General features: G+C 45.8%; 1 protein-coding gene across 12 annotated transcripts in view; it reads right to left on the bottom strand.

The window, feature by feature from the left end:
• The window catches only part of RGS6 (regulator of G protein signaling 6), a 635,569-nt gene that overhangs the window by 115,823 nt on the left and 501,925 nt on the right, over window positions 1-17,821 (bottom strand). For all 12 annotated transcript variants that reach the window (XM_035260909.3, XM_035260914.3, XM_009006271.5 and 9 more), the window contains exons 4-5: window positions 3,522-3,572; window positions 81-187 (exon numbers count right to left, since the gene is read on the bottom strand). In XM_035260909.3, the coding sequence (XP_035116800.1) occupies window positions 81-187; window positions 3,522-3,572 (158 nt within the window). The remainder of the gene's footprint in view (window positions 1-80; window positions 188-3,521; window positions 3,573-17,821) is intronic.

The raw sequence follows: 17,821 nt of genomic DNA, 5'->3' as shown, positions 1-17,821 counted from the left end.
GTTTTCTTTGTAGTTCTAATATGAGATAAAATGATGTTGAGAAGAAATGATTCTTGAGGAGAGGGAGCCAGGAGGCTTACCTGGAAACGATAAAAGGTGCCATCATCCTTCATGGTGAGAACATGGTCTGAGATTGGGAAGATGTAGCCCTGGGCAGCGATAAGGCTTCCCAAGTGTATTGCTTCAACTGTGAGAACAGAGCACAGGGAGAGAAGGAATTAGGAAGCAGATTATTCAGCTGAAAACTAACCTGGGAGAACAGAAGTCAACTGTCATTGCCCCCAGATGACATGTTGATGATATGATCACCCTTGCTCAGTGTGAGGGTGAGGAGCGTGCCAATGGCTGGAAAGGGCCACTATATGTCTGGGACTTGTCTGAACCCCACCTCTGAGAGTCTGACATTGCTTAACCCTTCCCCACTTTGACCTTCAGAAGAAAGTCTGGCTTCAGGGTCAAGGGCATAAGTTTTGGCATAGATGAACCTGTATTTAACTAAGTGAGATATTTCATATAAAGTGATTAGCAGTGTCCATTACAGGTCAAATACTCCGTAAGTGCTGGCAGCTCTAATTCATATATTTAGTTTCATCATCCCCAGAAGTAAGAATGCAGCCTCACTGCCCATAGAGACAAAGGAGTCCCACTGCGTTCCCCAATATGACAGTCACATCAGGGATGAGAAGGGTGTTACCTTCTCTTATGGACAAAGAGGAAAACCTCACTTCCTTGGAAAGTTAGAGGAAGGACACTGAAGTAGGCAGTGACAGAGGGAGGCTGACCTGGTAGAAATACTTATATTTTTGCCACAATCAACCTGTTCCTTTGTTCCTTTAGCACCAGCCATAAATAGATGCACATAGAAAGCTGAGAATATAGGCCTGGCACGATGGCTCATGCCTGTAATCCCAGTACTCTGGGAGGCCAAGGCGGATGGATTACTTGAGCTCAGGAGTTTGAGACCAGCCTGAGCAACATAGTGAAATCCTGTCTCGATTTAAAAAAAAAAAAAAAAAGTTAAGAATTTAGATTTAACCTGAGGAGAGCTAAGAAAAAAATAACAAACCTCAATGCTTCTACCACACACAATAATCTTTCACAAATCCAAAAGTACTGTTACAGGTTAAAACTAATTTTTGGACATGGAAATTGCTGACATGCTCAGGGAATCTCTAGCAATTATTAATTTCATGAGCTCTGAATTTTTAAGAGTAATTTGTTTTACTTTACTTGCAAACTTTTCAAGAAGTTGAATATGATGCAATGTTTTGCTTATTAAGAACTCATTCTCCTTTGAAAGAAACATACGTGTAACCGGTGGAATTAGAATGAACGAAGTTTTATTTTATTTACTTAGTGATGACCAATTTGCTTTTTTTAAGAGGCAGGCCTCACTCTGTCACCCAGGCTGGAGTGCAGTGGTGCAATCATAGCCCACTGCAGCCTTGAAATCCTGGGGTCTAGTGATACTCCTGCCTCTGCCTCCCAAGTAGCTGGAACCACAGGCACATGCCATCACACCTGTCTCATTTTTTTATTTTTAAATTTTTTGTAGAGATAGGGTCTCACCATCTTGCTCAGCCTGGTCTTGAATTCCTGGGCTCAAGCAATCCTCCCAGCTCAGCCTCCCAAAGTGATGTGATTACAGGCATGAACTACCATGTCTGGCCAGTTTGCTTTTTAAAGTCTATATGCTTCAAGAATCATGAGTCCAGCTAGAAGTTTCATCAGCAGCAGCTGCTCCTTCCCCAGGGAAGGAAGAACAAAATCCAGTAGGAAGGTGACTTTCATGCTACCAGTCTGAAAGTCTTTTTGACTTTCATGCAAAAAGGAAGGAGAGAGGGGCAGATACTGGATCTGCTCGTTTCCCAAGGCCTTGGTTTGCTTCATCTCCCTGCTTCTATTCCCAGCTGGCAAATTGTTCTTAGCTCCTCCTCAACCACTTTGCAGAGCCCAAACAGGCCCCAATACTACAGTGTCTTCCCAAGGGCATCAGAGTGTAATGGATCTTCATAGAAATAACTCTCATCATTCAGGACCCTTCACAGAAGCTTCTCATGCCAGGGCCAGAGGATTCGGAAGCTCATTTTCACATACTGCTAGCCAATTTAGGTTTCTCATAACAGTAATAATAAAATACATGTCAGAACTGCATTGATTATTTTGAGGGGGGAGGGTAAAGAAGCCAGTGCTCTTGGGAGAGAAAAGGCGGCCATGAGGAAACATGTTCCTTAGTTTAGGATTATAATCACAGGAAACACTGACTTTAAATAAACACAACTAAACAGGTAGACACTGATCCAGTCCAGACTTTCCAAGAGGACACTCAGAAGCCCAGGCTGCATCAGAGATAACACATACGGGGGTTGCTTGGGGTTCTATCCCTTACAAAGGGCTGGCATGTATAGTTTTCTCCCTGTGAATCAAGAACTTGACTAGAATTCAGAATTTTCACGAGTTATGAGAGTAGCCACTAATCAAGGGGGTAAAAAGACTCAGGTCACTTCTATGAACGATCTGCTTTTCTGGCACTCAGAGTTCTAACAACTATATATAATTAAACTGTACAGAAATTGTATCGTTTTGCAGTCAACAGGTTAGAAATGTTTGGTTAAAATACAGGAATGCCAAGCTGACACACTGATTCCAGCGAGGAATCACAGCTGAAGGTCACAGAGCGAGAATGGGCACTTGAAAACCATCTTCAAAAAGCACTGTGGTTTGCGGCCATTTCATTTGGGGCAGATAAGTCTAATCACGCCAATGTCCATTAAGAACATAGAGTGAATTAGTGGATCTTTATAAATGTGACCTTCAGGCATCAAGAATACTCAGGTAATCAAGGCAAAGGAGTATGTAATACATTCAGAAAAGTATTAACTAACAGCACATGGGGATAAGCTTTCCTTGCCTTGAATTTTTATTTTTCTGGAACACCCCCCACCCCATTTCCTAATTATGCTGTGAAAATAAATTTCACTGCTTATTTTCTGGTGGGAGGACAGATTTGGAAATTGTTTTATTGGCCAGGGTTTTGCTGTTGTTTTCCTGGTAAGGCCTTCCTAATTGAAATGCGCAATTAAAGTTGAAAAAAAAATCATTCCTTCACTTCTGCAGAAGCAGAAAACAGAGGGAGTCTTAGCAAATAATTAAACATCTGAATTGTGGATCAGGCGATCTAATTTTAAGAGCTGGCTCTGGAAGGCTGTTCAGTGGCAGTGCTGCAACTTATCTTTAATTGCTGCAGCTAAGGAGAATTCAACTCATTTCACACATTATTGTATTGGGCTCTTTGGCATTCTAAATAGTTGCTCATTTCCTCAAAGCATGATTGAAATTTAAAGATAAATATTCAGTGGAGAAAATAAATTAATTCTATTTGTAAATAGTGTGATTCCACATCTTGGAATTCACATTTACGAGCCCAGTTCTCAGGAGGGTAGGAGGATCTAGTTTGGAACTTGGTTATGGGACGTTTACTGATATAAGGGTAGATGAGGGCAGGGTCAAAGGTCAAGTACCTGGGTCCTCAATGGAAAGGTTCTTCATAAGCCACTGCACAATGTCAGTACCTGCAACGATAAAGCAATTTCGGCTGAAGACCTCATGAGTGTTTAACGCTGTGGCAGAAGAAACATATTTACCTAAGAGAATCCTAATTCCAACTAGTACACACTGTAGAGTGGAATAATATGGACGCTTTCTGTTTTTCAGGACACTTCCATAGTTACAATTCCATTCTTGGCCAAAAAACACTCACTTCCCATGATGCAGGAAGAGCTTACATTCACATTTCTAGAAAGTGTCTATAGAGGACTTCCCAGAGACAGGCTAGGTGAAACTTTATCGTGCCTGGCCCCCTGACCATTTCTTGAAGAAGGAGGCCTCTTCAGCTCCCTGCTGTCACTGACAAAAGCTCACTAAACACAGGTGACCTTATAGGCTCTTGCAAAACTCTCATCTCTTCTGGCATAGGCCTATCCTGAATGCATGTGCCCCTGTGTTTGTGGCAGAAACGTCTATGTATTCACCAAAATCTCTTTCCTCACTGTGCCACAGCCAGATTACATCTCCAGACTCCCCTGCACTTAGGCATGGACTGAGTTCTGCCAATAGAATGTGGGTAGAAATGACCTATGCCACTTCCAGACCTGGAAAAAAAACTCCTACATGGCTCTGCATAGCTCTGCCCCTTTCAATTACATTCCCTGGCTGGATGTGGGGGACTCCAAAGATCTGGGGGGAATGCAGAGCCACAATAGGGAGGGAGCTATGGTTCCAGCCACGGACATTAAGCCCATGTGGGGCTCTGACTTGACTGAGGAATACACTTTGCTGTGTGAAGCCCCTGAAATTTGGGGCTTCGTTGTTTTGGTATCTAGTATTACCTTAACAAATGTTAATCTTAAAAGTCTGAAGGCACTTTTAAGTTGAACTTGTATAATTTGGAGGAAATTGACACATGGGCACATGTACACACACACATACACACACACACACACACACACTCTCTCTCTCTCTCTCTCTCTCTGTGACTAAGAATGTGAATGAATAGGAGTATTTTTGATCAGAAGTTTAACTCACAGATGCCATTCGTGAGCATCTACTACTCCAACCCTAGCCAATACATGAGTCCCATCCACAACACCCTGGAGAAGAGGTGTTGTAATCTGAGTTTAGAATCCCTAGTACCTGGAAAGCCACAAATTCCCCCTACCCAGCCTGACCCAGTTAAACCAGCCTTGATTCGTCTGAACAGAAACTTGCCCCTCTGACTTCCTCATTTTGACCTTAGTTTTGCTCTTTGATGACCGAAAACCAAACCCTGTCCTAATCACTGTGTGACAACCCTTTGGCTATTTGGACAGCCCTACGGGGTACCAGTGACATCCTCCCTCCAAATGCAACAAGCCTGGGTCCCTCAGCTGCTACCTTGCAGGGCATGGCCTGGAGGTCCTCACCATATGTTCCCAATCCTCTGAATACGCTCTCTTTTGTCTGCCTCTCTTTGAAAATGTGACCCGCAAACAATGTTCTGAGAGTAGCACTGTGTACATGGAGGAGAGGAGTCTGGTTTTCTGGAAGGTTCTGAATTTCTGGTCAAACCACATTTGCTACCCAAAAATCTCACTTTAAACCAGTGCAGAATATTGAAGGTGTAGCATTGTCACTTCTGAATTGTTTGGTGGAAAACAGCCTGCAAGGGGAGATGTTTCTAGATATCAGAGTCCTACCCTGGGTCTGAGGCTTTGGTTACGAGGGAGGGGATGAGCCAATAACTCTTCTGGGCTGGATTCCTGGCTGAAGGCCTGGGGATCCAGCAGAGGGGCTTCATGAGGATTGCCTTTTCCCAGAAAGCAGATTTCTTGGATACATGACTGGTGGCCAGAAGTGGGTCTGGTGCAGGACAGAGAGCCTGGACATTTTGTTTTCCTCTGGCTCCGTGACATGTGACATAACCCTGAACAGTGGAACTGCCAGGGCCATCCTCATCCTCCTGTGTGCCCTCTTTCTGCTGACACAGCCTTGCAATTTTGCAATGTCCTCGCACCAGCCTCAAAGGCAGAATTTCTAGGCTTCTTGCTCTTGCTGCTCACAGATAGCATCTGTGAGTTAAACTTCAGAAGAAAAATATTCACTCACATTCTTAGAAAGACAAGGAGCGAGAGAGTGATTGTGTATGTGTGTGTGTGTGTGTGTGTGTATGTGTGCATGTACCTGTGGCCGTGTGTCAATCTCCTCCAAATTATACAAGTTCAACATTTGTCCCAGGAAATGAAGAACAAAGCAGAAATCAAAAAAGAACTGTAGTCCCAAGCTGGGGTAGGGGAGAGACTCTAATCTGTTTTTTCCTCAAAAGAAAAATAGTTCTGGCTGGGTACAGAGGCTCACACCTGTAATCCCAGCACTTTGGAAGGCTGAGGTGGGCGGATAATGAGGTCAGGAGATCAAGACCATCCTGGCCAACATGGCAAAACCCCATCTCTACTAAAATATAAAAAATTAGTCATGCTTGGTGGAGGGTGCCTGTAGTCTCAGCTACTCGGGAGGCTGAGGCAGAGGAATCGCTTGAACCTGAGAGGCGGAGGTTACAGTGCGCCAAGATGGTGCCACTGCACTCCAGCCTGGCGACAGAGGGAGACTCCCTCTCCAAAACAAAAAAAAAGAAAGAAAAATAGTTCTCTTTTTGTGGGTTGCCTAGAAACTGCGAGGACTCCTGCATTAGCTGAGCTCTCCCCCAGGCCGGCAGATTATCTTTCTGCTGAGCTTGCCGAACCATTATTTATCACCTGCCAAGATTGATTACTCACCCTGGGACAATGACAGCCCTTCCTTTCCCCTGTTAATTACTGTCATCATTAATATCCATGTCACTAATTAGTATTCATTCGCATTGAATGAAACTCCTTCCTTGCTATCATATCCGCTCCCCCCACCACCCGAACCCCCGGCTCAGCATCATTGTCTGGGTTTCTGCCCCCTTTTGGTTTCCTGTGCTCAGTCTTTGGCCTAATTGTTCTCCCTGGTCCACCAGGCCCTGGTTTGCATTTACAGAGTGGAAGGATCACATTTGAGCACCTTTGTTTCTAAAGAAAGGAAAGTCACAAAAACCCATTTCCTTTTTTTCCCTAGCCCCATGGAGACCACAGAGCAGAATTTCTTTTCCCTGGTTCAGCCACTGTGACAGCTGCTATTTCTGCTGGGGGCTGATCTGAGCTCAGGCCCACGCAAGGGCTGAGCTGCTGCCCCTGGCTGCCTGGGACACTGCATTCCATCTGCAGTGCCATCCACTCCGCCACCATCCCTTCCATGCCACGGCACTGCCTGGTAGACTTCATTTCAGCACAAGCAACAACACCTAGAGACAGGACGCGCTCACTCTTGTGGGCATCAGGTACTGCAGGCTTCCATGGACCAACCCAGGAGTGGCCACGCCTCCAGCCTGTGGCAGGAAGTAAACCACAGTGTGTTCAGCCCCAGGAACAAGAAAGGGAAATGTGTCTTAACATTGCATCCTTTAAAACATTTACAGTTATTATGCTGTAGCATCTGACAAGAGTAGTTCAAACATCCAAACCACCAGCAGGAGAAAGCATTTCCATTCTTTTTTCACTTTCCTTTCTTGCTTCTTTCCTTCCTTCCCACAAACCCATGATCATTCTTTCCTTCCTGTTCTAAAGAGAATTTGTAGCTGATTCCTTTTCTGTTCCATCTAAAATTAATTGTTGACTTGTTATCACGCTTGGTTTCTGGATCTTATCTTAGTCAAGCTGCTTTGCCAAGGACTTAAAGCCAATATAACAACATTACACACGCTTTGTTGAAACAACAAAACAAATGCAGGACGACCACTCTTTAATCCCACAAATCCTAAAACACTGAAAGCTTTCTTTTTGAGGCTGATTTATCAATATATATTCCAGGGATATCCATGAAATACACCAGGAGGCACCCAAAGCACCTCTCTGTTGTTGCATGTGTGTTTTATTAGTGTATTTAAGGATATATTTATGATATGTAGTTATGGGTTATGTTTCTATATGTGTTACAGGTATTTCAATTATGTCTTTTATATCTAAAATCATGTTTATTAGATGACTGGGAACAAACCAAAAGCCCTCTAATAAGGGATTGAATAAATTATGGCTCATTCATGCAATAAATATTTATTAAACATCTACAGTGGAAAAGCATCTTGAGAACAGGATGAACTGTAAAATATTTACATTCTATTAATTATATATGTCTCTATATAAATATGGAGATGAAAAATTCCGGATGTATATTCAAATTGTTAACTTTAGGTTATTTTGGGGAGAAAGGAGGCATCAAATAATGGAAAATTTCTAATCTTTAGATTTCTGTATTATTCAAAGTTCACAGAACATTCGTATAATACTTTCACACTAGAAAAATAATTCTTTATTTTAAAGAGCTAAGAGAGAAGAAAGAATTGGCCTTTGAGGCCAAAGTGGAAAGGGTATGGGTAACTTTGGATGGCCTCTGGTGATCCTCAAGCCCTGGGCACTTCCTGCTCTCTGGGGAAAGGGCCAGGAAGACCCAAGCTGTCTTTTTCCTGAGGGGTAAACAGTGGGAGGCTCAATAGTGTGCCTCCAACTGGCCATCTGCCACTCCGGGAATAGCCGTTTATCGACTCTGACAGGGCTGTCCACCCAGAGCCCTGGCCTAAGGGTGACAACCTGCACCTCCTCGCTGTGTTTGTTAGTTTATTTACTCCGTTAGAGTAAGACGCAGTCATCTTTTTCTGGTGATTTTCCACGCTGAATCAACTCTATTGAGTAAGCTGGTCAGGGGTTTCTGTTTCTGGTTTCAGGCAGACATAAAATTCAGGGCATTGTCTTCAGGCATTTTAAGCTCCTCTAAAACTGTAGCATTTGACCCAGATACCTTCCTCCCACGAATGTGTCCGAATAGCAGGGGATCCTAGTATGAAACACTCCCCCAACTCTTCCCAAAGCATTCTATCAATCTGAGCCCAGATCAGATGACGCGAAGTGGATAAAAAGACTGGTTCCCATCACCTGCAAATTTCCAGTTACTTGAAACCTGGTGGATTATACAGTACATCATAGTACTGATAAATGAAGCAATGTATACATTAATTATCAATCTTGACTGCTGGGGAAAGACACTTTCTTTTGAGTAAAATGTTTCTGGAGCCCTATGAATGATCAGATGGTTCCTGCCATGAGTGAACTCACCATACACCCCAGTCAAGGTTATAACTCAATCCACTGGATTTTCACATTCCTACCAGGTCTCTGCTGCACCTCTGGGTGGGGAGGACAGTTCCTGCCACCTTATCACATAGATGTCATGTGCAGGCCAAAGCGTATGAAGAGGGAGTGACATTTCCTGAGTACCCATGCTGTACCAGGCCAGAGCTGGGCATTTGACCCTTTTATCACATGCCATCTTGACAATAATTGTGTCCAATACAATTATTATTGTATCCATTTTAAAGATTAGGCCCAGAGAGGCTCAAGGCCACACACTAGTGCCTATTTAGAGCCAAGGTTGCAATCCATGCAATTTCACGCCAAATGTTATTTTCACGGTACCATTCTGTGTTTCTTAACTCTGAAGAACTTTCCAAGTAGTATAAATAAAAACAATTCGAAAACTGATATTCTGTATTCAGTTTTTTTTCTGAAACAGGCATTAATTTAGTGATAATAATAATTGGTACTATTATTAGCTATTGCACTAATAATGTATTGAGCAGTTTCTATACTCCACGCTTTGGAATAATCCTACTCTACTAATCCTATGTGGTAAATAGCTTATTATTATCTCCATTTTGCAAGTGAACGGAAGGATATTCTAAGTAGGGCAATCTCTACAGTCTCAGACCTTTCTTTTATGCCTTAGTTGAAAAAAATGCAACCATCAGCTAGCAGAGAAAGCTTAACCCCAAGGAAATGTTAAACTGGGCCTGGGTGGGTGAGCACAGCGAGTAGCTGGCAGTAGGCAGAAGGGAGCACAGCTGGGAGAAATGGAGTGATGACAAGTTCAGTGGCTTTTTCAAATAGTATTGTTTGGTCAATGGGCTTGAGTTTTTCCAAGGAAAAGAGTGGGAAATTTCACATCACTTGCTTACCAAGCATATGAAACAATAAGGCGCAGTGTTTATAAAGTCAGACACACTTGAGAGCAACTCAGGGTACATCACTTACAAACTGTGGGAACCTGGGAAGGTCCCTTACCCACCACCTGCCCTGATTTCCATTTCTTCATATGTCAATTAGGGGGAAGTACTATATAGTTAAGAATAAGACCAGGTATACAAAACCCTCTTCACCATGACTATTTTATGGTTTTGCTGAAATGGCCTAGTTGTTAGCAAGCCATCTGCTGGCCCTGTGCCTTTATTCCCTCCTATGAAAAGAGGACAGTATACTTTGGGAGGCCAAGGCGGGTGGATTATCTGAGATCAGGAGTTTGAGACCAGCCTGGCCAACATGGTGAAACCCCAACTCTACTAAAAATACAAAAATTAGCCTGGTGTGGTGGCCGGCACTTGTAATCTCAGCTACTTGGGAGGCTGAGGCAGGGAGGATTGTTTGAACTCTGGAGGTGGAGGTTGCAGTGAGCCAAGATCGCACCACTGCACTCCAGCCTGAGAAACAAGAGTGAAAGTCTCAAAAGAAAAGAAAAGGGAAGGGAAGAAGAGAGGACAGTAATAATGGGACCCAACACCTTGGCTGTGAAGAGTAATGAACCTGGCACATCATAAGCATTGCTATTAAAACACATTGGCTACTCATAGAGTCCATGTTTCAGGGGCCTCACACCAGCCAAGTGTCTAACCCAATCATCTGCATGGCTGGAGAGATGGCAGCAACTTGGAATCCTTGTGTATTTACCAGCTTTTACATTTTAGGTCTTAGAAAATCTCAAAATGTCTTCTAGTACTTTTAGGATGGATCTTCCGATAGCTTGTTGGACGAAGGGGAAAGGAGGAGGGCATTGTGGCCGGCCAGCTCTAGATACCCTGGCGAGGACTCACTGAGAGACTGGGACCCCTGACTGGAAGCTTTTCTGACCTTGATCCAGGATGTGCATTTCTCAGAAGTGAGGGCACAAAGCAAAACAGGTGCCCTCACCCCACTGTAATTCAGCTGAATTAAGTTTGAGTTTTTCCAAGGAAAAACTCAATTTTTCCAAATTCAGTTGAAGGTAACAGTATCTTTCTGGTTTGGGTGCTCTGGTTGCTGCCCATCCCAATGCCCTCTTCTTCCCCCACCTCTCTGGCCTTGGGAGCAGTTTTCCCTTCCCAGAATGCACCAATCTCCGTCGCACAGCAAGCCCTTTGCATCTGCTCCTCTCTGGGCCTATAATGCCTTCCCTTTCTCCTCCCACCTCTTCCTCTAGCTCAGGGGTCCTCATCTCCACAACAGGTAATGATCCCTGGCCTGTTAGGAACCAGGCCTCATAGCAGAAACTGAGCGGCTGGTGAGCAAGTGAAGCTTCATCTGTATTTGCAGCCACTCCCCATTGCTTGCATTACCGCCCGAGCTCCCATCAGATCAGCAGTGGCATCAGATTCTCCCAGGAGTGTGAACCCTATTGCGAACTGTGCATGTGAGGTAGGTTGCACTCTCCTTATGAGAAGCTAATGCCCGATGATCTGTCACTGTCTCCCATCACCCCCAGATGGGACCGCCTCCTTTCAGGAAAACAAGCTCAGGGTTCCCACTAATTCTACATTATGGTGACTTGTAGAATTATTTCCTTATATGTTACAATGTAATAATAGCAAGAAAGTGCACAATAAACATAATGTATTTGAATCATCCCAAAACCATCCCTCTGCACCCTGTCGGTAGAAAAATTGTCTTCCATGAATCTGGTCCCTGGTGCCAGAAAGGCTGGCGACCACAGCTCTAGCTGACTCCGACATACCCCTCAGCCCTAACTCCCTCAGGAAAGCCTTCATTTCCCTCCAGACTGGGTCAAGGTTCTTTGGCTTTCAACCTCAAGAGAAGGAGGTTCTTTCTCCTTGGAGCATTTATATCAATTTGGAATTAGCCACAATGTAATTATTTGATCAATGTCTGTTTCCTCTTTATATTAGTTTGCTATGACTTCCATAATAAAGTATCACAAACTGGGTGGCTTAGACAACAGAAATTTATTGTCTATGGTTCTGGAGGCCAGACCTCTAAGATCCAGGTGTCAGCAGGGTTGTTTCTGAGGGCCGTGAGGGAGGATCTGTCCCAGGCCTCTCCTGATCCTCCCACTTCAGCCTCCCAAGTGGCTGGCATCATAGGCATGCACCCCATACCGGCTAATTTTTAAATGTTTTGGAGAGACAGGGTCTTCTTATGTTACTCAGGCTGGTGTCTAACTTCTGGACTCAAGCAATCCTCCTGCCTTGGCCTCCCAAAGTGCTGGGATTACAGGCATGAATCACCATGCCTGGCTCAATTTTCTCCTTTTAATAAGCATACCGGTCATACTGGATTAAGGCCTACCCTAATTACCTCACCTTAACTGATTACGTCTGCAATGAGTCTATTTCCAAATAAGGTCACGTTGTGGAGTTACGGTGTTTAGAACTTCAATATATGAATCTTTGAGAGGACATAATTCAACCCATAAGACCCACTAAACTGTAGCTCTGAGGGAGCAGGGACCCTGTTAGTTCTGTCCCTGGCATGGAGCAAACATCTGGTGCAGAGCTGGGGTTTAATGAATGCTTATTCACTGATAGTTGTATTCAAATATACGTCATAATACACAAACACCCACACACATGTATTAATTATGTTTTAAAGTTTTCCTCAGTTTTTTTGCGGCCCTTGAAAACATCATCACAGACTAGTACCAGACGTCATATAGGCAGTTTACAAACACTGCTTTAGAGGAAAGGTTCAGGGCCTTTCATCCATTGATACGGTTTAAAAAAAAAAAAATCACATCTTTTTTCCTGTAATCCTAGCACTTTGGGAGGCTGAGGCAGGTGGATCAACTGACATCAGTTTGAGACCAGCCTGGCCAACATGGTGAAACCTTGTCTCTACTAAAAATACAAAAATTAGCTGGGTATGGTGGCGGGTGCCTGTAGTCCCAGCTACTCAGGTAACTAAGGCAGGAGAATTGCTTGAACCTGGGAGGCAGAGGTTGTAGTGAGCCAAGATTGCACCACTGCATTCCAGCCTGGGCAACAGAGTGAGATTCCATCTCAAATAAATAAATAAATAAAAATAAATCTCAACAAATTACTACTTAAACAAACATTAGGCAGCAATTCAAAGCCTTCTTCTTTTCCTATGAAACACTGACTGTCACTGGGAAGAGGATGGCAGGCAGAAGGGCAGAAGGAAAGGTAACGTCTTCAGCTCCCTAGCTCTGGGCTGAGAGATACTCACTGGCCCCCTCTTACCTCTTCAGGCTGGCCTTGCTGCTCAACTGCACTGTGAGCCTACTTTTTGACTGTTTTTTGTCCAGTGGGTGATTTTCCTTTTTCTTTTCTCTTTTTTTTAATTTTTGAGGTGAAGTCTCGCTCTGTCGCCCAGGCTAGAGTACAATGGCATGATCTTGGCTCACTGCAACCTCTGCCTCCTGGGTTCAAACTATTCTCTTGCCTCAGGCTCCCAAGTAGGTGGGATTATAGGCTCCTGCCACCACTCCTGGCTTTTTTTTTTGTTTTTTTTTTTGTATTTTTAGTAGAGATGGGGTTTCATTATGTTGACCAGGCTGGTATCAAACTCCTGACCTTGTGATCCACCCACCTCAACCTCCCAAAGTGCTGGGATTACAAGCATGAGCCACCGCACCTGGCCTGATTTTCTCTTCTTAACACGTGGGCCTTTCCGTCATTCTGATGTTGTCTTGAACAGGGAGGCATTACATCCAGACACAGCAAATATGATTTTGGGCCCAGTGATGCCTCAAGCATCCTGCCATATGCAGTCCTAAACCAGGGCCACCTCCCTGGTATCTTCTCCCAGGTTGGCCAAATCAGCTTGCTGGCCTCCACGGGGTATATGTCAACTGCACCCTGTGGTGACCCGAAGAAGGAAAGCGAAGGTCCTGACTGTAGCTGGGACAGAGAAGGATGAACCTCAGGCTTCTCCGGATATTTTGCCTCAAGAACTGGAAATTGATCTGGGAGAAGATCCCATGCTGAGGGAGAAGCCGCAAGACTGAGAACAGATGGGCTCATCTATTAGAATGAAACAGATAAGCTTGAAAGAGCCAAGGTAGAACAACTCCTGAACTGTTCAGGAGTAGAAAACCTGCAGCAAAGGCCTGCGGGGAAGGGGCAGGAGAGACAATCAGCTTCGGGGAAGCCCTCGGCCACTGTTCTCCCCCAAGCCCCACCCCTGCCTCCCTCCCACTCAGACTGTGCACTTCCCCATTCTCTGATATTTAAAGTTTCCCTGTGCATTATGAAAAATACTAGGGGCCAGGAGACCCAGCGAGGTTATTACCAACTCATAAATCAACCAGGAGGCTCCAAGGGCTGTGGTGAGGTGTCTGAGATGGGTTCCCCTGGTTTGTGATCTCACCCAAGCCCCCATGATTGATTCATAACCTCATAACCCTCCCGTGTCTGAATACCAAATCTTGTATCTAATTGTCAGCAGCCGAGTACATGATTTGCAAGAGGATGTGGGCAGCAGCAGACGTGGGGGTGGAGGAGAGATTAGTTTTGTCAATCAAAAGCATCCAGGGCAAGGGGAGAGTGCACGGGATTTAGCTCAACAATCAGCTTATTAAATGGAGGCTGGGTATGTGCTACGTTGATTAGGCCTCAGTGCAGGGAGACGGAGGATCATTACCACTGTGGACGTCGCTTCTGTTCCTCAAGGGTGACTGCCACTGATGACTGCCTTCCATTCAATCCAAAGGCAGAAATGAAAATCAAATAAGCAGAGCTGAGCTTTGGGAGAGAAGTGATCTAATGTCGGGTGCCCAGTAGCACCCACCAGAGAGCATTACGGATATTTTGAGGACAGCTGAACATTACGGATGTTTTGGGGGCAGCTGAGCTGAAAGGGACCCCATGGCTGGCAGGCTTGGGAGCTTTATTACCTTCCAGTGGTGTCTAATGGTCACTTCATTATGCATGTTTGAATCTGCAAAGTAGTTTATGAATATTTCATATTGAAAATAACCTAGGGGTGGCAAGCAGCGGTGGCTCACGCCTGTAATCCCAGCACTTTTGGAGGCCGAAGTGGGTGGATCACGAGGTCAAGAGATCGAGACTATCCTGGTCAACATGGTGAAACCCCGTCTCTACTAAAAATACAAAAAATTAGCTGGGCATGGTGGCGCGTGCCTGTAATCCCAGCTACTCAGGAGGCTGAGGCAGGAGAATTGCCTGAACCCAGGAGGCGGAGGTTGCGGTGAGCCGAGATCGCGCCATTGCACTCCAGCCTAGGAAACAAGAGCAAAACTCCGTCTCAAAAAAAAAAAAAAAAAAGAAAGAAAGAAAATAACCTAGGGGGCTAAGGCTTTCTTGAGGAGAACAGGAGAGGCAAGGGGGAATCTTTCAGATGCCAGGGCTGCAGGCTGCAGTCACTCACCAGGAATGTGATAAGCCTAATCACAGTGTTGGAGCAGTAATGCTGTTAGCAGTTCCACAGCATGCTCTGAGATTGAAAGTTTGCAAAGCGCAACAAAGTCTGCCACCACCTTGGAAAAGAAGAGGTCTGAACAGCAGGGTGTGTGAGTAAACCAGGTTTCAAGCGTGGTCTGGGACACACAAGTTCTTGAGCAAAGATCTTATTGGTGTAGTGCTCTGAACCTCAGTTTACCCATCTGCAAAATGGGGCCAAGCCTAGGAACTACCTCAGACTCTGCTGTATAAGGGTTTAAAATGAAGAAATGTAGGTAAAGACATTTGGCACAGTCTCTGGCACTTACCCTCCCTCCTTCTCCATCACGTGTCCCTTCCATCTGTTGAAACTAGAAGCTGTCTTGGAACTGATCTCCTGGTAGAGGTTCCTAATTTATAATCCAGCCTTTCCGCCCCTTCTCCTCAGGCCTTTGCTATGGGTTTTCTTGTCCTAGACAGTTCAGAAATTGTTCTACCTTGACTCTTTCAAGTTTCTCTGTTTCATTCTTTCTCAGTCTGGAGGCTTCTCCCTCAACATGGAATCTAGTCCCAGATCAATTTCCAGTTCTTGAGGCAAAATATCAGAAGAAGCCTGAGGTTCCTCCTTCTCCATCCCAGCTACAGCTAAGCTCCTCACTTTCCTTCTCCCATAGGAATGGCCAGAAGGCGTGTGGCTTGGGTATGAATCCCAGCTGCCCTCCCGCCAGCCCCGTGACCTTAGGTATGAATCCCGGCTGTCCTCCCGCCAGCCCCGTGACCTTGGGTATGAATCCAGGTTGCCCTGCCACCAGCCCCGTGACCTTAGGTATGAATCCCGGCTGCCCTCCCACCAGCCCCGTGACCTTGGGTATTAATCCCGGCTGTCCTCCCACCAGCCCCGTGACCTTAGGTATGAATCCTGCTATCCTCCCACCAGCTCTGTGACCTTGGGTATGAATCCAGGCTGCCCTCCCACCAGCCCCGTGACCTTGTGTATGAATCCAGGCTGCCCTCCCACCAGCCCTGTGACCTTGGGTATGAATCCAGGCTGCCCTCCCACCAGCCCTGTGACCTTGGGTATGAATCCAGGCTGCCCTCCCACCAGGCCTGTGACCTTGGGTATGAATCCAGGCTGCCCTCCCAGCAATCCTGTGACCTTGGAAGTAGGCGCTGCCCTTTCCATCCTTCGGTTTCTGCAGGATATGATAGGAGCACAGTATGAGAGAGTGAACGTGAGGATGATATCTGTAAGATGCCCTGTCCTATGTCCTGTGACACAGCCAGTGGCCGGTAAGTGTTGAGTTTAACATTGTTGTCATTGCCATCATTACTGACTTGAACATTTTTATTCATTTACCTGCAATGATGAATGAGACAGGGCTCTGTCCTTAAACAAATTGGTGTACCAGAATGTTACAAGGGCTATGATTGAAGGATTTGTGGGGTGCTAGCGGGGCACAGGCACGGGAGTAATTCTGGCTGACCCAGTGTCAGGAAAAGGCTCACATAGGGCACACTTGGGATCAATGGGAAACAGTGAAGAGATTGACTGAGCAGTGAGTATTGGAGGCAGACTCAAGGAGGTCTCACACACAACAGCCTGCAGCTCACCATGCTAACGGGACTCTGTGACAGCTAATATTTATATCCAGGTCAAGGCGGGTTTAACAGCAAGTCCCTATGAAATGGAAAAGGGTCCTAGAAGGGCAAAGTCACCAGCATGCTCTGGCATTACCTATATGCAAAGCACCAGCCTCTACTGCCAGACACCAGAGATTCAAGCATCAAGCAGGAAGAGAACCAAGCTTAAGAACTGGGGGAAATCATCTCAGCATTGATAATGACCGATCTGTTTCTCAGCATCAGGATGCAAATGTTTCCCTCCATCCCAGTTCTCAGCCTCATGTTTGGGGCTCATGGCATTCCAGCATCGCTGTGAGTGAACCTTTCCTGCAGGCTGCTTTGCATAGCTGGTGCACTGCTAGGTCAGTCTACGTGGCCAGGAGCTGCGCCTCTGGGCAATGCCAGTTGGCAGCCCCTACCCCTCCACTGCTGGGGGCTGGCTATCCAGAAGGGCTTGGTGTGCGGAACAATGGCGTACCATCATTATACCCCACTTGCCATCTTTTGAGGGAGAGCCAGCTGCTTTGGGCGGTGCAACAGACACCCAACTCATTCCTCTCTAGGGCCATCTGCTCTGATGCCATCACAGGACATCCTTGAGTGCTGGGCAGCCTGAGGGCAGGGAAGTTGTTTTGACCACAAAATAGGACTGGCAGCAGCAGTGACAGGAGCAGGTCAAAGGCTTGTCCTGGCCCTGCTGAGGGCTGGTGAGGGCCCTGGATGTGAGACGCCAGTAGGATGGTGCTCAGTGCCCTGGCCAGCCACAAGAGGCCAGCACTCTGGCCAGGAGGGGAGCCTGCAGTGACCAAGGTACACTGCCCAGGAATGCATTTCCTGCCCTACTTTTTCCTCCTAAGATCCCTAATTCCGTTTTTTTCTTTGGACATTTAGATAGGGGGTCAAGGCCTGGCTTTGGAGGACTGGTGAGAAAATTGAAGTCAGCCATGTGACACTGAGGGGAGATTTTAGAGACTGCAATTCAGACCTTCACACCTGCCTTTTCTGGTTCCTGCAAGGAGAGGAAGGGGCACCAAGGGGAGCGAGGCTAGGTCCCTGAGGCTGCAGGGGCCTGCCTTCCTCTTCTGCACTCCTTCAGTTTCTCATTCCAGCCCTCCTTCATCTCCTGAA

Source organism: Callithrix jacchus, chromosome 8, assembly GCF_049354715.1.
Source record: "Callithrix jacchus isolate 240 chromosome 8, calJac240_pri, whole genome shotgun sequence".
NCBI classification, from domain to species: Eukaryota; Metazoa; Chordata; class Mammalia; order Primates; family Cebidae; genus Callithrix; species Callithrix jacchus.
This window is presented reverse-complemented; position numbering and strand designations above follow the sequence as displayed.